The sequence below is a fragment of the Peromyscus eremicus genome, chromosome 1, assembly GCF_949786415.1.
Source record: "Peromyscus eremicus chromosome 1, PerEre_H2_v1, whole genome shotgun sequence".
Lineage (NCBI taxonomy): Eukaryota > Metazoa > Chordata > Mammalia > Rodentia > Cricetidae > Peromyscus > Peromyscus eremicus.
In genome coordinates this window covers 157,917,858-157,935,622 of record NC_081416.1, presented here as the reverse complement: position 1 = coordinate 157,935,622, position 17,765 = coordinate 157,917,858, and the positions used below count along the sequence as shown (strand labels likewise).

Here is a 17,765-nt window from a genome sequence, read left to right as displayed (position 1 = left end):
TTTTCAAATTTGACAGTTGAGCTTGAGAGAATATTCTGAGATGGAGCAACCCTAGCAGTAGAGCCTGGGCCCCGACTGCAGTACAGACATGCTTCCACTATGTTCTCCTGGGCAAACTGGCATCTGCCCATATTCCAAGAAAAGGATGAGGACTGCACAACTTGATGAAGTTTTGAAGACCTTGTGGCCATTTTTGCCAGTTCTAGATCACCACTTTACAAATGAAAAAATCTACAGCCCAGAGCAACTGATTGTTTTAATATAACTGAAGTGATAGAATTGAGGAGTTATTTTCCCACACGTTTGTTTATATGTAGGACTGACTGTAGAGTAAGTATGTTGAATCATTACAGTTGTGAACAGACTGGAACACAATGAAACACATTAAATTAACACATTCCTTTAATGGTATAAAACCTCCTATGCCAGATCAGTTACATGTAAAAGCAAAAGAGATCAGTTGGAACATTCAGAGAATGTTCTGTAAGACTGTTCAGACTTTGTTACACTTTGACACTATGAATCTTCAGATGATGGGTGAGGTGTGAGTGCTGTCTAAAGGCCTTCTTACATTCTTTACACTCATAGGGTTTCTCACCAGAATGAATTCTCAGATGTTGGATAAGAGATGAATTAAGTCGAAAGACCTTCCTACATTCCTTACACTCAAAGGGCTTTTCACCAGTGTGAATGCTCTGGTGTAGAGTAAGTTTCTGCCGCAACCTAAAAGACTTCCCGCACTCCTTACATGTGTAGGGCTTCTGGCCAGCATGGATACTCTGATGCTGTGTGAGCTGTGAGAGTAGTCTGAAGGCTTTCCCACACTCTTTACAGTCGTAGGGCTTGACACCGATATGAATACTCTGATGTGAAACAAGCTGTGAGTACCGACTGAACGCCTTCCAGCAGTCCTTGCATTCATAAGGCTTTTCACCCGTGTGTATTCTGTGATGGAGAATAAGATGATAGCCCCGACTAAAGGTCTTCCCACATTCGTTACATTCATAGGGCTTCTCACCAGTATGAATTCTCTGATGCAGTGTTAGTTGTTGTCGAACTCTAAAGGCCTTCCCACAGTCCTTACATTCATAAGGCTTCTCACCAGTATGAAGTTTGTAATGTACTCTAAGGCCAGAGCCACACAAAAAGTCTTTCCCACACTCTTTACACTCATAGAGTCTGTCAGCGATATTAAGTTTCTGATGTCGAGTAAGGTGTGCATACTGCCTGAAGGCCTTCCCACATTCTTTACACACATAGGGCTTCTCACCAGTGTGGATCCTCTGATGGAGAGTAAGTTGTCCCCGTACCCTGAAGGCTTTCCCACATTCTTTACATGCGTAGGGCTTCTCACCGGGATGAATTCTTTGATGTGCTCTCAGGTCTGGGCCATATATGAATGCTTCCCCACACTCCTTACACTCATACAGTTTTTCACCAGAATGAAGTCTCTGATGTCTGGTAAGGTGTGCAGTCTGCCTAAAAGCCATCCCACATTCCTTACATTCATAGGGTTTCTCGCCAGTATGAATTCTATGATGAAAAGTAAGCTGTTGGCGGACTCTAAATGCCTTCCCACATTCATTACATTCATAGGGTTTCTCCACAAAATGGATTCTCTGACGTGGAGTAGCAGATGTGCGCTTTTGGTAAGAGGACATTTTTTCAGATGTGATTTTCATTTGTCTGAGATATCCCTCCTGAGATCCCTCTTGGCTTTCATGTTTTCTTTTGGACTCCCATTCACTTTTTAAAATAAGGCCCTTCAGACTACTGTTCCCAATTTTTTCCATTATCTTCCATTGGGATAAATTCATTTCATAAATGCCGTTTTCTGAGGATAACTGATTGGTCTCATCCTTAGTTTCCAAATCTGCAAGAAAGAAAGCAGACACACGCTATTTTCTTTTTCTCAAGAAGTAAACTTTCTACAGTAAAAATAGAAGACAAAGAAGGTAACATTCAATCAAACTCAAATTAGTGTCACATAATTTGGGGGGCAAAAGGGAATAATAGGAAAATGAGAGTTCATATAAGGAAAGGGAGTGGTAATTAATTAAACATTATTTATCACTGGTTCATGAACTGAGGTATGGATCAGAATTGCTGGGTGGCTTATTATAAACACTGTTTAAAGCTGGGTGTAGTGGCAGACATCTTTAATCCCAACACTCGGGAGGAAGAGAGAGGTGAAACTGTGAGTTTGAGACCAGCCTGTTCTACATAGTGAATTCTAGGACAGCCAGGGCTACATAGTGAGAACCTGTCTCAAAAAACAAAAACAAACAAACAAAAAATCCCAATACTGTTTAAATACTACCAAAACTACCTGAATAAGACTATAATTTTTTTCCCCATTTTTCATGTGTTTTTGTGTTTGTATGTGTGATGTGTACTTGTATGTAGATACATGTTTTGCACATGTATAGGTACACATGGGGGGCATGTGGAGGCCTAAGGTTGATGTCCGGGATCATCCTCAATTTACCATCCATCTTATTCATTGAGGATTGGGTCTTTCAACCAAACCCAGAGCGCGTCAATATGGCCAGTCTGCTAGCTAGCTTGCTGTAGGGAGGGGTCACATATCAGATATCCTGCATATCAGATATTCACATTTGATCCAGAACAGTAGTAAAATTATAGTTATGAAGTAGCAATGAAAATAATTTTATGGTTGGGGGTCACATCAAAAGGAACTGTATTAAAGGGTCCCAGCATTAAGAAGGTTGAGAACCACTGCTCTAGGAAATCCTCTATCTTTTCATTTGGCTTTTTTTTTTTTTTTTTTTTGGTTTTGGTTTTTCGAGACAGGGTTTCTCTGTGTAGCTTTGCGCCTTTCCTGGAACTCACTTGGTAGCCCAGGCTGGCCTCGAACTCACAGAGATCCGCCTGGCTCTGCCTCCCGAGTGCTGGGATTAAAGGCATGTGCCCGGCCTGGTTTGGCTTTTTTGAGACAGAGTCTCATGTAGCTGCAGCTGGCCTCAAACTTCTCATCCTCCTGCCTCAACCTGGTAAGTAGGATTAGAGGCCTGCACCACCATGCCTGGCTAAAACAGATCAATTTCCATAGAACAAATAGAGAATGTGATCAGGCTTGCTATACTGCAAGAAAAAAATGCTTTTCAAAGCACACAAAAGCTTTAGAAAGAGTTCATCTAAATTTAGCTGAGAACTAAGAACTTCTAAAGTGGCTCATGACATGCTACTTCAATAAAGGTGGCTTACAGAGAACACACTGCCCTGAACATGCTGCCTTGGCTCACAGATGATTTTACACTGGAGCGTTTGTGTCTCAACAGCTGCAACGGAGGCCTTCCTGGAGCTTCCCTAACCCGCTAACACAGGCCCTGCAGAGACAGCACCATAACGTTAGCCTTTCCTTCAGCAGCTTTGGTCGTGAACTGACCAAGTAGCAGCAGAGGCCCCCCAACCCTTCCTAAAACCACCTTTCTCTTCCATTTGTCTCCCTCAGGTCTGCAGCCCCCACCTAAAGCCCCTCCATTTTATCGGTCATCGTTTACATTGGCACGGAGGGGCTGGAGAGATGGCTCAGCAGTTAGGAACATCTGCTGTCCTGAAGAGGACCCGAGTTCCATTGCCAGCACTCACGTGGTGGCTCACAAACACCTGCACTCCAGTTCCAGGAGATCCAATGTCCTCTTCTGGCCCCCATGGGTACCAGGCACACATGTGTGTGGTGCACAGCCAAACACGCAGATAAGACCCTAATCCACACGTAATCCTAATCTAATACACACACCCAGGTCTGAAATCTGAACACGTCTTCTCGCAAGCATTTTGAGTAAGGGTTACTCAACCTATGTTAATATTCATCAAAGGCTTCTTCAGGAAGTGACTAAAATTGATTATGAAAGTACAGTTCCTCATAGGTCAGATTGTATTATTTCCAGACCCTTTTGGACTCTCAGATTTTGGGTTACCAGAATAGGAGTGCTGTTTGCACAGAATATTATCCTTATGGTCTTATTTCACTGAGAAAAACAACATTAGAAATATGGCATCGTCTCTCCATCACCCCAACAAATCTATAGACTGCTATGCTCCCAACCGTGATGATCGTGGACTCACCCTTTGAAACTGTCTGTACCAATCAACTCTTCTCTAAGTTGCCTTGGTGACTGTGTCCGCACAGCCATAGAAAAGTAGTTAAGACAGAACCTGACACCCTCTCCTGACTCCTTTGAGCATCAGGCAGACACATACATGCAGGTGAAACACTCATATACATTTAAAAAATAAATAAATGTTGTGAGGAAAGGTGGCCATAGTGTTAAAAGCTTCCCTGGGCTGATGATGTAGCTATAAAGTAGATCACTTGCCTCGAGCAAGGCAGCAGGCTCCTCTACAAACATGGCAAAGCTTTCCTAGGACCCCGCACTCTTCCCTCTGCTGACTCTTCACAGTTCTCTATTACTTCCTGCCATTCTATTTTCTACTTTTTTATACCAACTGGGCTTCTCTAATTACAAGGCAGATCCTGAGGGACATGTCTGTTTACCACTGTACTGACAGCCCCTATCCCGGTGCTCAGCTCAAAGTCCATCCAGCTGGTGCGCCTCTTTTTCAGCTGGTTGGGTGTGTCCCCAGCCTGACAGAGCTTCACTTACCTGGGTTTCGTCTTCTCCTCCTCACAACCTTCCAGGGCTCCTTCCCTTGCTCCAGCAAGGAAATCACATCTGGTTTAGAAATGAAGTAGCCTATTTAGAAGAAAAGAAACATGAGGCAATGAGGAAATGAAGTTTTCTTTGGTTCATTTTAGTGAAGTCTGTTACAGATCAGAGGAAGGGGAGAGAACTCTTGTGTGGCAGGAGGCCGGCTACTTCTACGCTTCATTCTCTCTATCTGTAAAACAGCAATAGTAAGAGTGTCTACTACAAGGGCTGGGAAGATGGCCCAGGGGTCAAGAGCACATACTGCTCTTGCAGAGGGCCTGAGTTCAGTTCCCAGCACCCACAACTCACATCAGCCTGTACCTTCAGCTCCAGGGGAATCTGCCACCCTCTACTGGCCTCCTCAGGTACTGAATTTACATGCACATTCCAAAACACCCAAGCACATACACATACAGAAAAATAAATCATTAAAAAATTGTCTGTTACAGCTGAGTGTGGGGACTCACGTCTGTAATCCCTGCACTTGGGTGGTTGAGGCAGAGATGCTATTTCAATAATAATAACAATAATAATAATAATAGCGGGCATGGTGGTGCACCTTTAATCCCAGCACTCAAAAGGCAGAGGCAGGTAGATCTCTAAGTTCAAAGCCAGCCTGGTCTATAAAGCAAGTTCCAGTAAAGCCAGGGCTGTTACACAGAGAAACTCTGTCTCAAAAAAACAAAAAATAAATAATAATAAAAATGTCTATTTTATGGAACTATCTAAGCACTACCTAGCTGAACTATATGTATTTCATTAGCTATTAATATTCTTACTTTACTGAGAGGAAAACTTAGTTTCCCGAGACACTTACTGTATTTCTTTTTGTCTCTCTGCGTGGGTGTTTGTATATGTTTGTTGTGTTATGTGGGTATGGTGTGGTATATACACTGGTTGGTGTGGATATATGCATATGTGCAGGTGTGTATGCATGTTTATCATGTGCATGTGGAGACCAGAGATTGGCATCAATTGTCTTTCTTCAATGGCTCTCCATCTTATCTGTGTGTGTGTGTGTGTGTGTGTGTGTGTGTGTGTGTGACACATGTGTAAGTGCAGGCATGGTAATGACAAGGGGTGTGTGTGTGTGTGTGTGTGAGACACATGTGTAAGTGCAGGCATGGCAATGACAAGCTGTGTGTGTGTGTGTGTGTGTGTGTGTGTGTGTGTGTGACACATGTGTAAGTGCAGGCATGGCAATGACAAGCTGTGTGTGTGCTCAGAGCACAACTTTCAGGAATCAGTTCTCTCCTTTCACTTGACGAGACAGGCTCTCTCTTGTCTCTGCTACGCTGCATACTCTAGGCTGGTTGACAAGCTTCTGGGTGATCCTCCTGTCTCCACCTCCCATCTCACCAAAGGAGGGAACACAGACTCATACCACTACATCCCATTTTGTTACATAGAATCCAGGAACTAAACTCAGGTTGTTGGGTTTATGTTTCTACTGGTTCTAACCACTGAGCAATCTTTTTGGCCTTCTAACTTATTTTTTGAAATAAGGTCCTTCATTAAACTCAAATATCACTGATTTGGCTAGGCTGACTGGCCAATGAGCTTCAGGGACCTACCTATCTCTGCCCTGACCCAAGACCCAGGATTACAGAAATGTAAGACCATCACGATCTTTCACACAGGTTCTGAGGATCTGAACTTGGGTACTTATTCTCGATGTACACTTGTCCAGTTGAACCATCATCCCCAATCTCACTTACTACCTTTCTTACGATATTCTTAGATTTTTAAATTTTAGCGATAAAAGTTTGTGGTGATATTTTGTTTTACTCTAACAAAATTTGTCTGAAGGTCAGAGGACAGAGCCAGCCACTAGATTAAACATACAGGCCAGGCAGTGGTGGCACACACCTTTAATCCTAGCACTCAGCAGGCAGAGATCCATCTGGAGCTCTGTGAGTTCAAGGCCACACTGGGCTATACGAGATTGATCCAGTCTAGGAGAGAAACAGAGCCAGGCAATGGTGGCACAAACCTTTAACCCCAGTATTTGGGAAGCACACAGGCCATGAATCCCAGCTCTAGGAGGGTTGAGATAGGAGGTGAAATGGCTGGGCAGAAAAAGGCAGATAAGGCGTGAGGAGACAGGAACTCAAGAGCCTTCCGGCTGAGGACTCAGAGACATTCAGTCTGGGGATTTGTAGAGACAGGATCAGCTGAGGAGTTGGCGAGGTGAGAAGTGGCTGTGGCTTGTTTCCTCTGACCTTTCGGCGTTTACCCCAATATCTGGCTCTGGGTTTTTATTATGAGACCATTTAGGACATCTGGCACAACATCTGGTGCCCAACTTTGGGGCACAAATTCAAGAAAAAGCCACTTGCCTGTGGCTTTGCAGCCACCGAATGAGGCCAGAGCGACACGTGGCTGGAGTCTCCACCCCACCCAGCAGAGTTGGCAGTGCATGGCTCCTAGAGCTCACTGTAAATGTACCTCTGCTATGTTGGGAAGCCAAACAGGGCAGAGTCAACAGCCAAAGCTGCCACATAGCTTAGTAGTTTAATAGTAGCTTTAGCAGTTTAAAATCTCTCCTGGTCAGAAAAGGATTATCGGTACACAATAAAACAGTTTCAGATGGAATAAACCTCTAAACAGTTTACAGTGTGTGAAAATGTGTGTAGGCTTAGAAGAGAGAGAGAGGAAAATGAGTATAGGTAGTTACAAAGATGTTTTAAAAAATAAGGTCTTTAAAAAGACAGTAAAAATAATAGTTAAGCCATGTAAGGATGGAAATTACACAAAGAATCTGGATACTGCATATTATTATATTGTTTTTTGGGATTTGATTGTAGGGGCTACTAAGTTAAGCCAATATGTATATTTTAAAGGCATCTTGACTTCAAAATTTGTGTCTAAGGATACATTGCTTTGGAAAAGAGGTTCTGCTTTTGTTTCCACAGAAGATGAGAACCTGTGGATTGCTTCCAGGCTAATATGGTTTGATCAACCAAGACCTCCTGAAAGGTCTCCAATGACAACCATGGCTTAGATGATCCAACATCCAAAACAGTTTCAAAGCAACTGGCTAAGACAATCCAGCCTCACAGACTACTACAGCCAAGATTTAACTATAATTCTTAATTTTCTCAGGATCCCCATAAGATTGCCAGTGCCCCAATCAGCAGGAAGTAGTAGGAGAAGCTATGCCCAAATTCTCAATATGTTGTTTATGAATGTTATTTTTATTTAGAGTGGGTTGATTATAAATGCAATCTTTTTCTAAAGAAGAAAATGGGATATAGATACGATAGGATAAAAGGGTAGATTATTGAATCCACTTTTAAAAAGCAACAACTCGTTTGAAATATTTTACATTGCTAAAGATTTTAGTTCATTGATACAAATTTAAAGTTAATTTTGTTATATTATATATATATATTTTTACTCTTGTTTAAGGTATGTTTATATAACTCATTTAAAATGTAGGGCTGGAGAGATGGCTGAGAGGTTAAGAGCACCGACTGCTCTTCCAGAAGTCTGAGTTCAATTCCCAGCACCCACATGGTAGCTCATAACCATCTGTAATGAGATCTGGCACCCTCTTCTGTATACATAATAAATAAATAAATATTTTAAAAAAATAAAAAAATAAAATGTAATGTACAGTTAAAAAATACGAGTTAATAGTCAGATTTATAATCATGTTAGTTAAGTTTTTTTTTAAAATTTATTTATTTATTATGTATACAGAAGAGGGCGCCAGATCTCATTACAGATGGTTGTGAGCCACCATGTGGTTGCTGGGAATTGAACTCAGAACCTTTGGAAGTGCAGTCAGTGCTCTTAACCTCTGAGCCATCTCTCCAGCCCAAGTTTTTTAGATATACAAAGGTATATTTCAATTAGGTAGGCAATCTTTAAACACTTCAAAGACATCCAGAATATGGTATTTAAAATATTTAAGAACTTAGACTTTCTGGACATTGAGACATGTCTGCTGCTGGCAGCACCAATCTACTTCAGAAAAGATGATGGGCATTGAAGAAACTCCTTGTGGAGTTTACTTTCTTTGTGGCAAAAGTTAGCCATTTGGACAAGAAACTGCTCTTGCCTGGACTGCTTGATGGTATGTTGTATAGCCTGGATATGCAGAACCATGGGAAAATGACCACTGAACTTTGCCAAAATAGAGCGAGATGGTCCTTAAGGTTCCTGCTTCACAGAGGAGACTGCCAGATATTCTGCAGGACACAGGGAGAAGCAACTGATGAACTCTGCCAATAGATGAAACAATCCTTCGAATTTCCTGCTTCACTAAAAAGTATGCCAGAGACTCTAGGCCTGTAGGCTGAGGATGGATGCTCCAACATTGCAGAGGAGGCTGGGGTGACTGTCCAGGCAGCCAGATGTCTCTGTCATTTCTAGAATTTTGGAAGTTGCTTACAATGCAATTCCTGTAATATATGCTTACAATGCACTTAGGTAATATATCCTTCTGGGGTCTTGGATGGAGTTGAAGACTAGATAGTCATAATTATAGTTTTCCTTAGTCATGATAAAAGATAAATTAGATATAAACCTTTAGAGTCACAAAAATAGGATAAAGTATTTTCTTTAATTTTGCCAAATACAAATAGACTAGATAATTACAACTGTAATTCTTGCTTGATGACTGTTTTGTTATATGTAATTTTACTATGTTAAAATTAAAACCTTCCTTTTTGATTAGACAGAAAAGGAGAAGTGCTGAGGGATGTCTTTCTGTACACTGTGGAGATGTGTTGCTCTCATTGGTTGATAAATAAAGCTGCTTGGCCAATGGCAAGGGAGGATAAGGTTAGGTGGTACACTCAAACTGAAGATGGAGATGAAGAAGGGTAGAGTCGGGAAAGACTCGATCCAGCCACCCAAGAAGGAAAATGTGAAAATACCGGTAAGCCAAAAAACGGGTTGAGTTAAGTTATAAGAGCTAGCTAGCAAAAAGCCTGAGCCACGGGCCACACAGTTTGTAATTAATATAGCTTCTGTGTAATTATTTTATAAGCAGTTGTGGACCACAAGTGGGAGAGATTTGTCTGGACCACAGAGCCAGGCGGGACCGAGAAACTTTCGCCTAAGAAAGTTGGTAAAACTGATAGTTCACTAACAAAGGTAATGAAATGGGTTGCCTTGAGCTGGAAATAACTCCTGGTGACTTCACACACCACTATATAAACTATATATGTTCTTCTGCTAGAGAAAAACTAAGAAACAAGGCATAGCTATTTTCCTTATAGGTATACCAACAATAAAACGTATAAAGCAATGTGGAGTTCAAAAACAAAGTAATGGCCAGTGGGATGGTTCAGCGGGTAAAGGCATTTGCCCTCAAGCCTGACGACCCAAGTTCAGTCCCCAGGACCCACATGTTGGAAGGGAGAATCCACATGTCACTGCACAAGCATGGCCCCCTCCTCATGTGCATAAATAAAAAATAAATAGTCATTTAAAAGGCAAAACGTCTTCTTCTTTTTTTTTTTTTTTTTTTTTTTTCCGAGACAGGGTTTCTCTGTGCAGCTTTGCACCTTTTTCCTGGAACTTACTTGGTAGCCCAGGCTGGCCTCGAACTCACAGAGATCCGCCTGGCTCTGCCTCCCGAGTGCTGGGATTAAAGGCGTGCGCCACCACCGCCCGGCTGCAAAACGTCTTCTTTGATATTGATAAGGCTACATTTAAGTCTAGTCACTAAAGTAGCTCATATCTGCAATCCCACGGCTCAAGAGGCTGAGGCAGGAGGAAGATGGAGAGCTGCCAACCAACCTGGCCTATAAAATATGACCACATCTCAAACAAATAAGTAAACATTTTAAAAAGTTCTGTCACTATAAAGGGCCCAAAGGTCCCTTAAGTATGGGAAAAGTGAATATATTTAATGAAAGTACTTACTCCTGAATAAATGTTCAAACCATCTCCTTAAAAACAACGTAAGGCAGGTGGGAGGGCACAGGGTGAGGGCACTGCTGCCAACCTAAGTTCATTCCCAGAGACAGTGGAAGAAGAGCCCATTTTCAAATGCTGTCCTCTGACCTCCACATGCGTACTACAGCATGTGCATGCCCCTCCCCCACAACATACACACTACATAAGTAAACAAGTAAATGAATGCAAAAGAAAACCGAACGGTTTCTGGGAAATTCCCAGAGAGAATGGATGTTAGAGAATACCATCCAAATGGCTGAAGAGATAGCTTACCTAGTGAGGCCCCATTGTGGTAGTTCTCCATCATCACGTCTTTGTACAAACCCCTCTGAGACAGGTCCAGGTACTCCCACTCTTCCCGAGAGAAGGCTATGGACACATCACTGAACGTCACTGATACCTGAACGACAGACCAGATGATACAACTAAACAGACAAAAAGCATTTAAAGCCCAAAGAGAAAATATGGAAGAGATACTGAGAGAAGTGGGCATTTGCTTGTTTTGAGACAAATTTTCCCTATGGAATGCACTCACTGTGTAGCCCAGACTGGCCTCATAGAGATCCACCTGCCTCTGCCTCCCAAGCGTTGGTATTAAAAGCGTGATCCACCACAGCTCAGAAGCGGGCCGTTATAGCAAACAGGCTTGAGCTAGGACGTTATCAGAGGGAAATGAGGGTCCTACAGCAAGGTGCATACATGCTCTAGGAGGGTCCTGCTGCTATTTTCCCACTCCCCTTGCTCCGCCCCCAACTTCCATCCTCTCTCTGTATGAACCATCACTTTCGGCTGCTACATACTCTGACATACTCCAATCATCCAAACATGCTGGAAAAGCAAAAACAATAGAGCTAATCAATGAGAGTGTGCTGGTTGGTTCTGTCACTTTGACACAAGCTAGAGTCATCTGGGAAGAGAACCTCAACTAAGAAACTGCCTCCATCACACTGGCCTGTGAGCACGTCTGCAGAATGTTTTCTTGATTAATGTGGGGGCACCCACTGTGGGTGGTGCACCTCTGGTCAGGTGGTCCTGGGTTGTTGTATAAGAAAGACAGCCTTTAATCCCAGCACTCAGGAGGCAGAGGCAGGAGGATCTCTGTGAGTTCAAGGCCAGCCTGGTCTATAGAGGAAGTTCCAAGACAGCCAGGGCTACACAGAGAAGCCCTGTCTTGAAAAAAACAAAAAACAAAACAAAACAAAACAAAACACAGCTGAGCGAGCCAGGAAGAGTAAGCTAGTGAGCAGTGTTCCTCCCTGGTCTCCGCTTCACTCCTGCCTCAGGTTCCTGCCTTGAGTGCCTGTCCTGACTTCCCTCACGATGGACAAGAAGCTGCAAGATGAATTAAATAAATAAATGAACAAATAAATAAATGAGCCCGTTCCTCCCTGTGCTTCTTTTTGGTCATGTGATGAACACCCTGCAGGCGGGGAGTCAAGAGTGAGAGACTAGGGGAAGAGACAACAGTACCGTAACGAGTGAGCAGGAGGACCATGAATGTAAGGCCAGCCTGGGCTACACACCAGTAACTCTGTGTGTGTGTGTGTGTGTGTGTGTGTGTGTGCGTGTCTCTTTGCATGCACACATGTGGAGGTGAGAGGACAACTTTGTGGAGTCAGTTCTGCCTCCCACCTTGTGGGTCACCGGAGTCGATCTCAGGTCACTAGGTCAATGTCACCCTGCAGCGAGGACCTTTGGCCCACTGAGCTGCTTCACTGACTCCGTTTTTTTTGGTTCTGTTTTAGAGACAGAATTTGTAGTCTGGATTACCTGGGACTAGCAGCCATCCCACTGTCTCAATCTCCTGAGGCCGGGGTTAAAGGTGTCATTGTCCCTAGCGCCAGTACTGTCTTCCAGAAAAATCAGGGATTGGGAAACGGCTCAGTGGGTAACTAAACAAGCACGAGGCCCTGAGTTCAGACTCAAGCGACCACACACAAGCTGAGAAATGGAGGTCATATGTGGTAACCATAGCATAACCTGTTACTGCAAATGTAGCCCTGCTCATGACAGGGATTCCTAGTGAAGATCCTAAACCTCTCTGAAAGCAAGTTTCAGACACTTCCCTACCCAACCCTAAATCTACAAGATCTCACCATATCTTAGCTGAAGCCAAACAATAGCACATTTATTTGTTTGTTGGTTGGTTGGTTTTTCAAGACAGGGTTTCTCTGTGTATCCCTAGCTCTCCTCTGTAGACCAGGCTAGCCCCAAATTCAAGAGATCCACCTGCCCTTGCCTCCTGAGTGCTGGGACTAAAGGATGTGCTACCAATGCCCAGGAACAATAGAAAGTTTTTTTGTTTTTGCTCTTCCAGACAAGGTTTCTCTGTGTAACAGCCCTGACTGTCCTGGATCTTGCTCTGTAGACCAGGCTGGCCTTGAACTCACAGAGATCTGCCTGCCTCTGCCTCTCAAGTGCTAGGATTAAAGGCCACCATGGCCCGGCCAATAGCAGATTTTATATACTTAGAAAACTAAAGTCTAGAAAAGCCCAAGAGTCTTCCTATGAGTAGTTAAATGATCCTATCCTCTCTCATCAGCTTAAAGATAATGATTTGTTCAGTGAGCACATGAATGATGGCTGGAAAAGACAATGCCTGTGTTCTTCACTGAGTGGATTTGAAACAACCAAGAGGAAGGTCCCAGACGGGGTTCTGACAGTAAGTCTCACAATACAGAAATGTTCCTGTGTGGCTGAAAGTGGCTCAGCCATTAAGAGCACTCACTATTCTCACAGAGGACCTGGGTTAGGTTCCCAACACCTACATGGTAGCTTATAACTGTAACTGCAATTCCAGGGGATCTGACGCCTTCTTCTGGCCTCCTTGGACCCTAGCACTCATGTGGTACACACACACACACACACACACACACACACACACACACACATTTCATATCCATGGTGCATATATAAACACTCATATACATAAAAAGAATTTTCAAAGGAGAAGTGTTCACAGGACCTCAACATGATAGTGTTTCCAGAAAAAAACAAACAAACAAAAAAAAAACCAGTTAACTTACACGGGCCATGGTTTAGAAATTCAAGTTTTCCTTGAAACGTATTTCTCAGAAGAAGCAGAGTCCACTGAGGCCAGAGCTAGCAGAAGAAAACAAGTCCATGAGATGAGATTGGCCTCAAAAGTCCCCAAATGATCTCTACAATCTAGGACTACAACATCTTACCCAGTCTCCTTCAAAGTTTCAAAAGTGCACCTGGATTCACTAGACACAAGAAATTCCTAGGTACCAAGTCCAGCAGCCATGACACTGGGAAACTGTTGCTCAGCCTGCCCACAGCCGAGCCTACTTCCAAAGTGCTCAGTCCTCCTGCAGAGATTACAGGGATGCACCATCATCCCTTATTTTTGATGAATGTTTTAAACATTACATTGTATCTTCAGGATTGCTACTTAGTATAATATTCTATTCATGCACTAGATCAGAAACCCCACAATAAAAGAAATTAAGTCAGGTTTGTACAAACTGAAAGTTGGGAAGTAGCAAAGATACATATGGAACACCTATTCTCACCACAAAGCTGGCTCTCACTCAGTCCTAGCCCTAACTTATGAAACCAAGAATTCCCTGATCCAATTTGGCACTCATAATTCACTAGAAAACAGAAATGATATCAAACTACCAGGATATAAAAATCTCACTTTAAGAGTATCAGTGCTCACATTATCAAGAATATGAGGAAGCTGGGGCGGTGGTGGTACACACCTTTAATCCCAGCATTCAGGAGGCAGAGCCAGGCAGAGGCAGAGCCAGGCGGACGCAGAGCCAGGCGGATCTCTGTGAGTTCGAGGCCAGCCTGGGCTACAGAGTGAGATCCAGGACAGGCACAAAAACAACACAGAGAAACCCTGTCTTAAAAAAACAAAAAAAAAAACAAAAAAAAAAACAAAAAAAAAACAAAAAAAAACAAGTAAATGGACATTCTAGCCAGTATGCCAAAGATAGAATTTAAAACTATGTATAAGTAGCATTTAATCCATGCAAAACCTTTGACTCAGAAATTCTGCTCTGAGGACTAAAAAACACAATTATATATAAAACATGGTCATCAAAGATGTACATCAAAGTATGCTGACAGGATGGCTCAGCTGGTAAAGATACTTGCCACCAAGACTGAGGATGACCTAAGTTTGATTTCTAGAGCTTACATGGTACAAAGAGAATAACCCCCACATGTTAGTGTGTGTCTCGTCATGGGTGTGGGTTCACGCGGGTCTGTGGAATGAAGACTCAGAGGCATCTTAAGAGTGAATCTTTTTTCCATTGTATAGTTTTGGCTTCTTTGTCAAAAATCAGGTGTTCATATGTGTGTGGATTAATGTCAGGGTCTTCAATTCGATTCCATTGGTCTGTATGTCGATTTTTATGCCAGTACCAAGCTGTTTTTATTAGTATAGCTCTATAGTAGAGCTTGAGGTCAGGTATGGTGATGCCTCCAGAGGTTGCTTTATTATACAAGATTCTTTTAGCTATCTTGGGTCTTTTATTTTTCCATATGAAGTTGACTATTTTTTTTTCCAAGTCTGTGAAGAATTGTGTTGGGATTTTGATGGGGATTGCATTGAATCTATAGATTGTTTTTGGTAAAATTGCCATTTTTACTATGTTAATCCACCTATCCATGAGCATGGGAGATCCTTCTATTTTCTGATATCTTCTTCAATTTCTTTCTTTAGAGATTTAAAGTTCTTATCAAAAAGGTCCTTCACTTGTTTAGTTAGTGTTATCTCAAGGTATTTTATATTATTTGTGGCTATTGTAAAGGGTGATGTTTCTCTGACTTCTGGACTATGACTCTTTTAATTCCAGCACTCAGTAGGCAGAGGCAGGCGGATCTCTTAGAGGCCAGCCTGGTCTACAGACTTAAGTTCCAGGACAGCCAGGGCTACACAGAGAAACCTTGTCTTGAAAAACCTAAATAAATAAAATAGCACAGTCATAAAATAAACCTTAGTCTCCTTTGAGAGAGGTTTTAAGTACTAAGCATTGAAAAGTGGATATGTGCATACAGACATATGATGTAAGGGGTTAGGCACTGTTTCCAAGAAATAGACATTTAAAAATAACAAATGTTCTTATCTACTGAAAAATAAAAATGCATCTCACAGATCAAAGAGGTAACATTCGCTTCCCTTACCCTTACCTTGTAACAGGCAACAGCAATTTCCTGCTTCTGTTCCTGTGAGGCTTCAAGACTTCGGCAGGATCGGGGTAGGAGAGAATCTTCACATCCCAACTTTCCTTGGAGCCTTGTTCAGCCTGGTTAAATCAAAACACAGAGCACAACCAGTCCTGTCACTACCATCCTTCACTCACACACAGAAGGTGAGCACTGTTGTCCTTTCCTGGTGACTAAGAAAGGCCAGGGCTGGCATCGCCAGTTTACAATAGCTTTCTAGTTGGACGCCACACAGCCTGCCCAGTGTGTGACTGTGTCCTTGCTTGTGTGGTATGCTGGGGGGTATCCCCAAGGAGCCAGCTCTACCATTCTTTCCCCAAGATCCGGAGCTCTTTGCTTTGTTTGCTGGGAGTCTTTTGTGTGGCGCTCAGGTGAATGGCTGGGGACCATTCATCTTTGGGACTGACGTGGTTACACTGCAGCCGACCCTGAGGCCAGAAGCACACACTCCACGGCCTTGGCAATCGAGCTCACACCAGCCGCCCTGCATCCCATTCACTCACACAAATGCCATCACGTTGTGGTCTCCTGGCCGCACTCAGCCGCCGTGCCACCCTGCCACGCCCAGCAGGCACAGCTCGCCTTGGTCGTCCCCACGCAGCCCCGGTCGCGGGCCCCGGTCCCTCCCTGCACCCCCTTACCCCGCTCCCTGTGGAGCCTTCACTACGCCCAGGGAACCAGGACCCGGACACCGAGCTAGCGCCGCTCAGTGGCCCCGCCCCACGCCCAGGTGACGCCAGCTGCGATAGCGCCCAGACTAAAGACCGTCACCGACCCGGGAGGGCTTAAAGGGCCGCGCGCGGGGGCTGCTGGGAGGGACAGCCGCACGCACCAGTGCGCAGGCGCTGCCGGAGCGGACTGGGAACCGCTTGGCACTCACCAAGAGCTTTGTTGGGGGACACGGGACTAGGGGAGAAGCGGGGACCTCAGCTTTCCTTAAGTATCTGAGGAAAAGGCTGGTTTTCCTCTGGAAAATTGCGTTATTTGATATAATGATGGGCTTGTTATGGAGATGACTGCAAATGAGCTACATAGTGAATTCCAAGCCAGCCAAGGCTAAAGGATAAGACCTGTTCTCAAATACATAAAGTAAAAGTAATGATTAAATTTTTGATTCATCATCTTTAACTGTATTCCTTAATACTATGATCTGCAGAAAGTGACTGCAATGACTAGAAAGCAGTGACTAGCAGCCCATTATTCATTATCTCAGGCACAACCCTAAGTGCCATGAATCTTAACTAACTTAATCCTAATGAAATATTGGGGTAGGTGGCATAAGCATTCCTATTGACAGTACCCACTAAAAAACAGAGTTCTAAAACAAGAGGGCCACCGGGTGGTGGTTGCACACACCTTTAATCCCACAATTTGGGAGACAGAGGCAGGCAATCTCTGAGTTCGAGGCCAGCCTGGTTTGCAGAGCAAGTTCCAAGACAGCTAGAATTGTTACACAGAAAAACCCGTCTCAAAAAAACGAACAAAAGCAAACAATAAAAACCAAAACACCCCAAAGGGTCCTAGCTGAGCATCGGCCTGTAACCTCAGCACTCTTAAGTCTGGGCAGGAGTACTGAGTTTGAGACCTGCCAGAGGTACATAGGGAGACCCTGTCTCAACCCACCTGCCCAACAGCTCAGAATGAGCATGACTGACACCTGTAGTCACAGCTACTCTGGAGGCAGAGACAGGAAGTCAATGGAGCCCTAGGGTAAAACCAGCCAGGTGACATCATGGGGCATGAGATTAAAAGTACTTGCTGCCAAGCCTGAAGACCTGAGTTCAATCCCCAGGACTCACATACTGGAAGAGAAACAACTCCTACAAGTTACTCTCAGGCCTCCACACATGTAATGTGCTGTAGCACATACATACATGCATGAAATAGATGTAATTTAAAAAAAAGAAAAAGAAAACCTCCTGATCTCAAACAAAAACCTTGCCATCTAAGTAAACAACTGATTATAACTACTCT

The 17,765-nt window shown here is 43.5% G+C and overlaps 1 protein-coding gene across 1 annotated transcript in view; it reads right to left on the bottom strand.

Annotated features, from left to right (window-relative positions):
- Positions 1-384: 384 nt before the first annotated feature.
- Positions 385-17,765, bottom strand: part of Zfp82 (ZFP82 zinc finger protein) — a 30,682-nt gene continuing 13,301 nt past the window's right edge. The window contains exons 1-6 of the mRNA XM_059275642.1: positions 16,295-16,563; positions 15,756-15,871; positions 13,616-13,691; positions 10,863-10,989; positions 4,632-4,721; positions 385-1,873 (exon numbers count right to left, since the gene is read on the bottom strand). Coding sequence (XP_059131625.1) covers positions 504-1,873; positions 4,632-4,721; positions 10,863-10,989; positions 13,616-13,624 — 1,596 coding nt within the window. The 5' untranslated portion in view covers positions 13,625-13,691; positions 15,756-15,871; positions 16,295-16,563 and the 3' untranslated portion in view covers positions 385-503. Of the gene's footprint in view, positions 1,874-4,631; positions 4,722-10,862; positions 10,990-13,615; positions 13,692-15,755; positions 15,872-16,294 lie in introns of the transcript that reaches the window.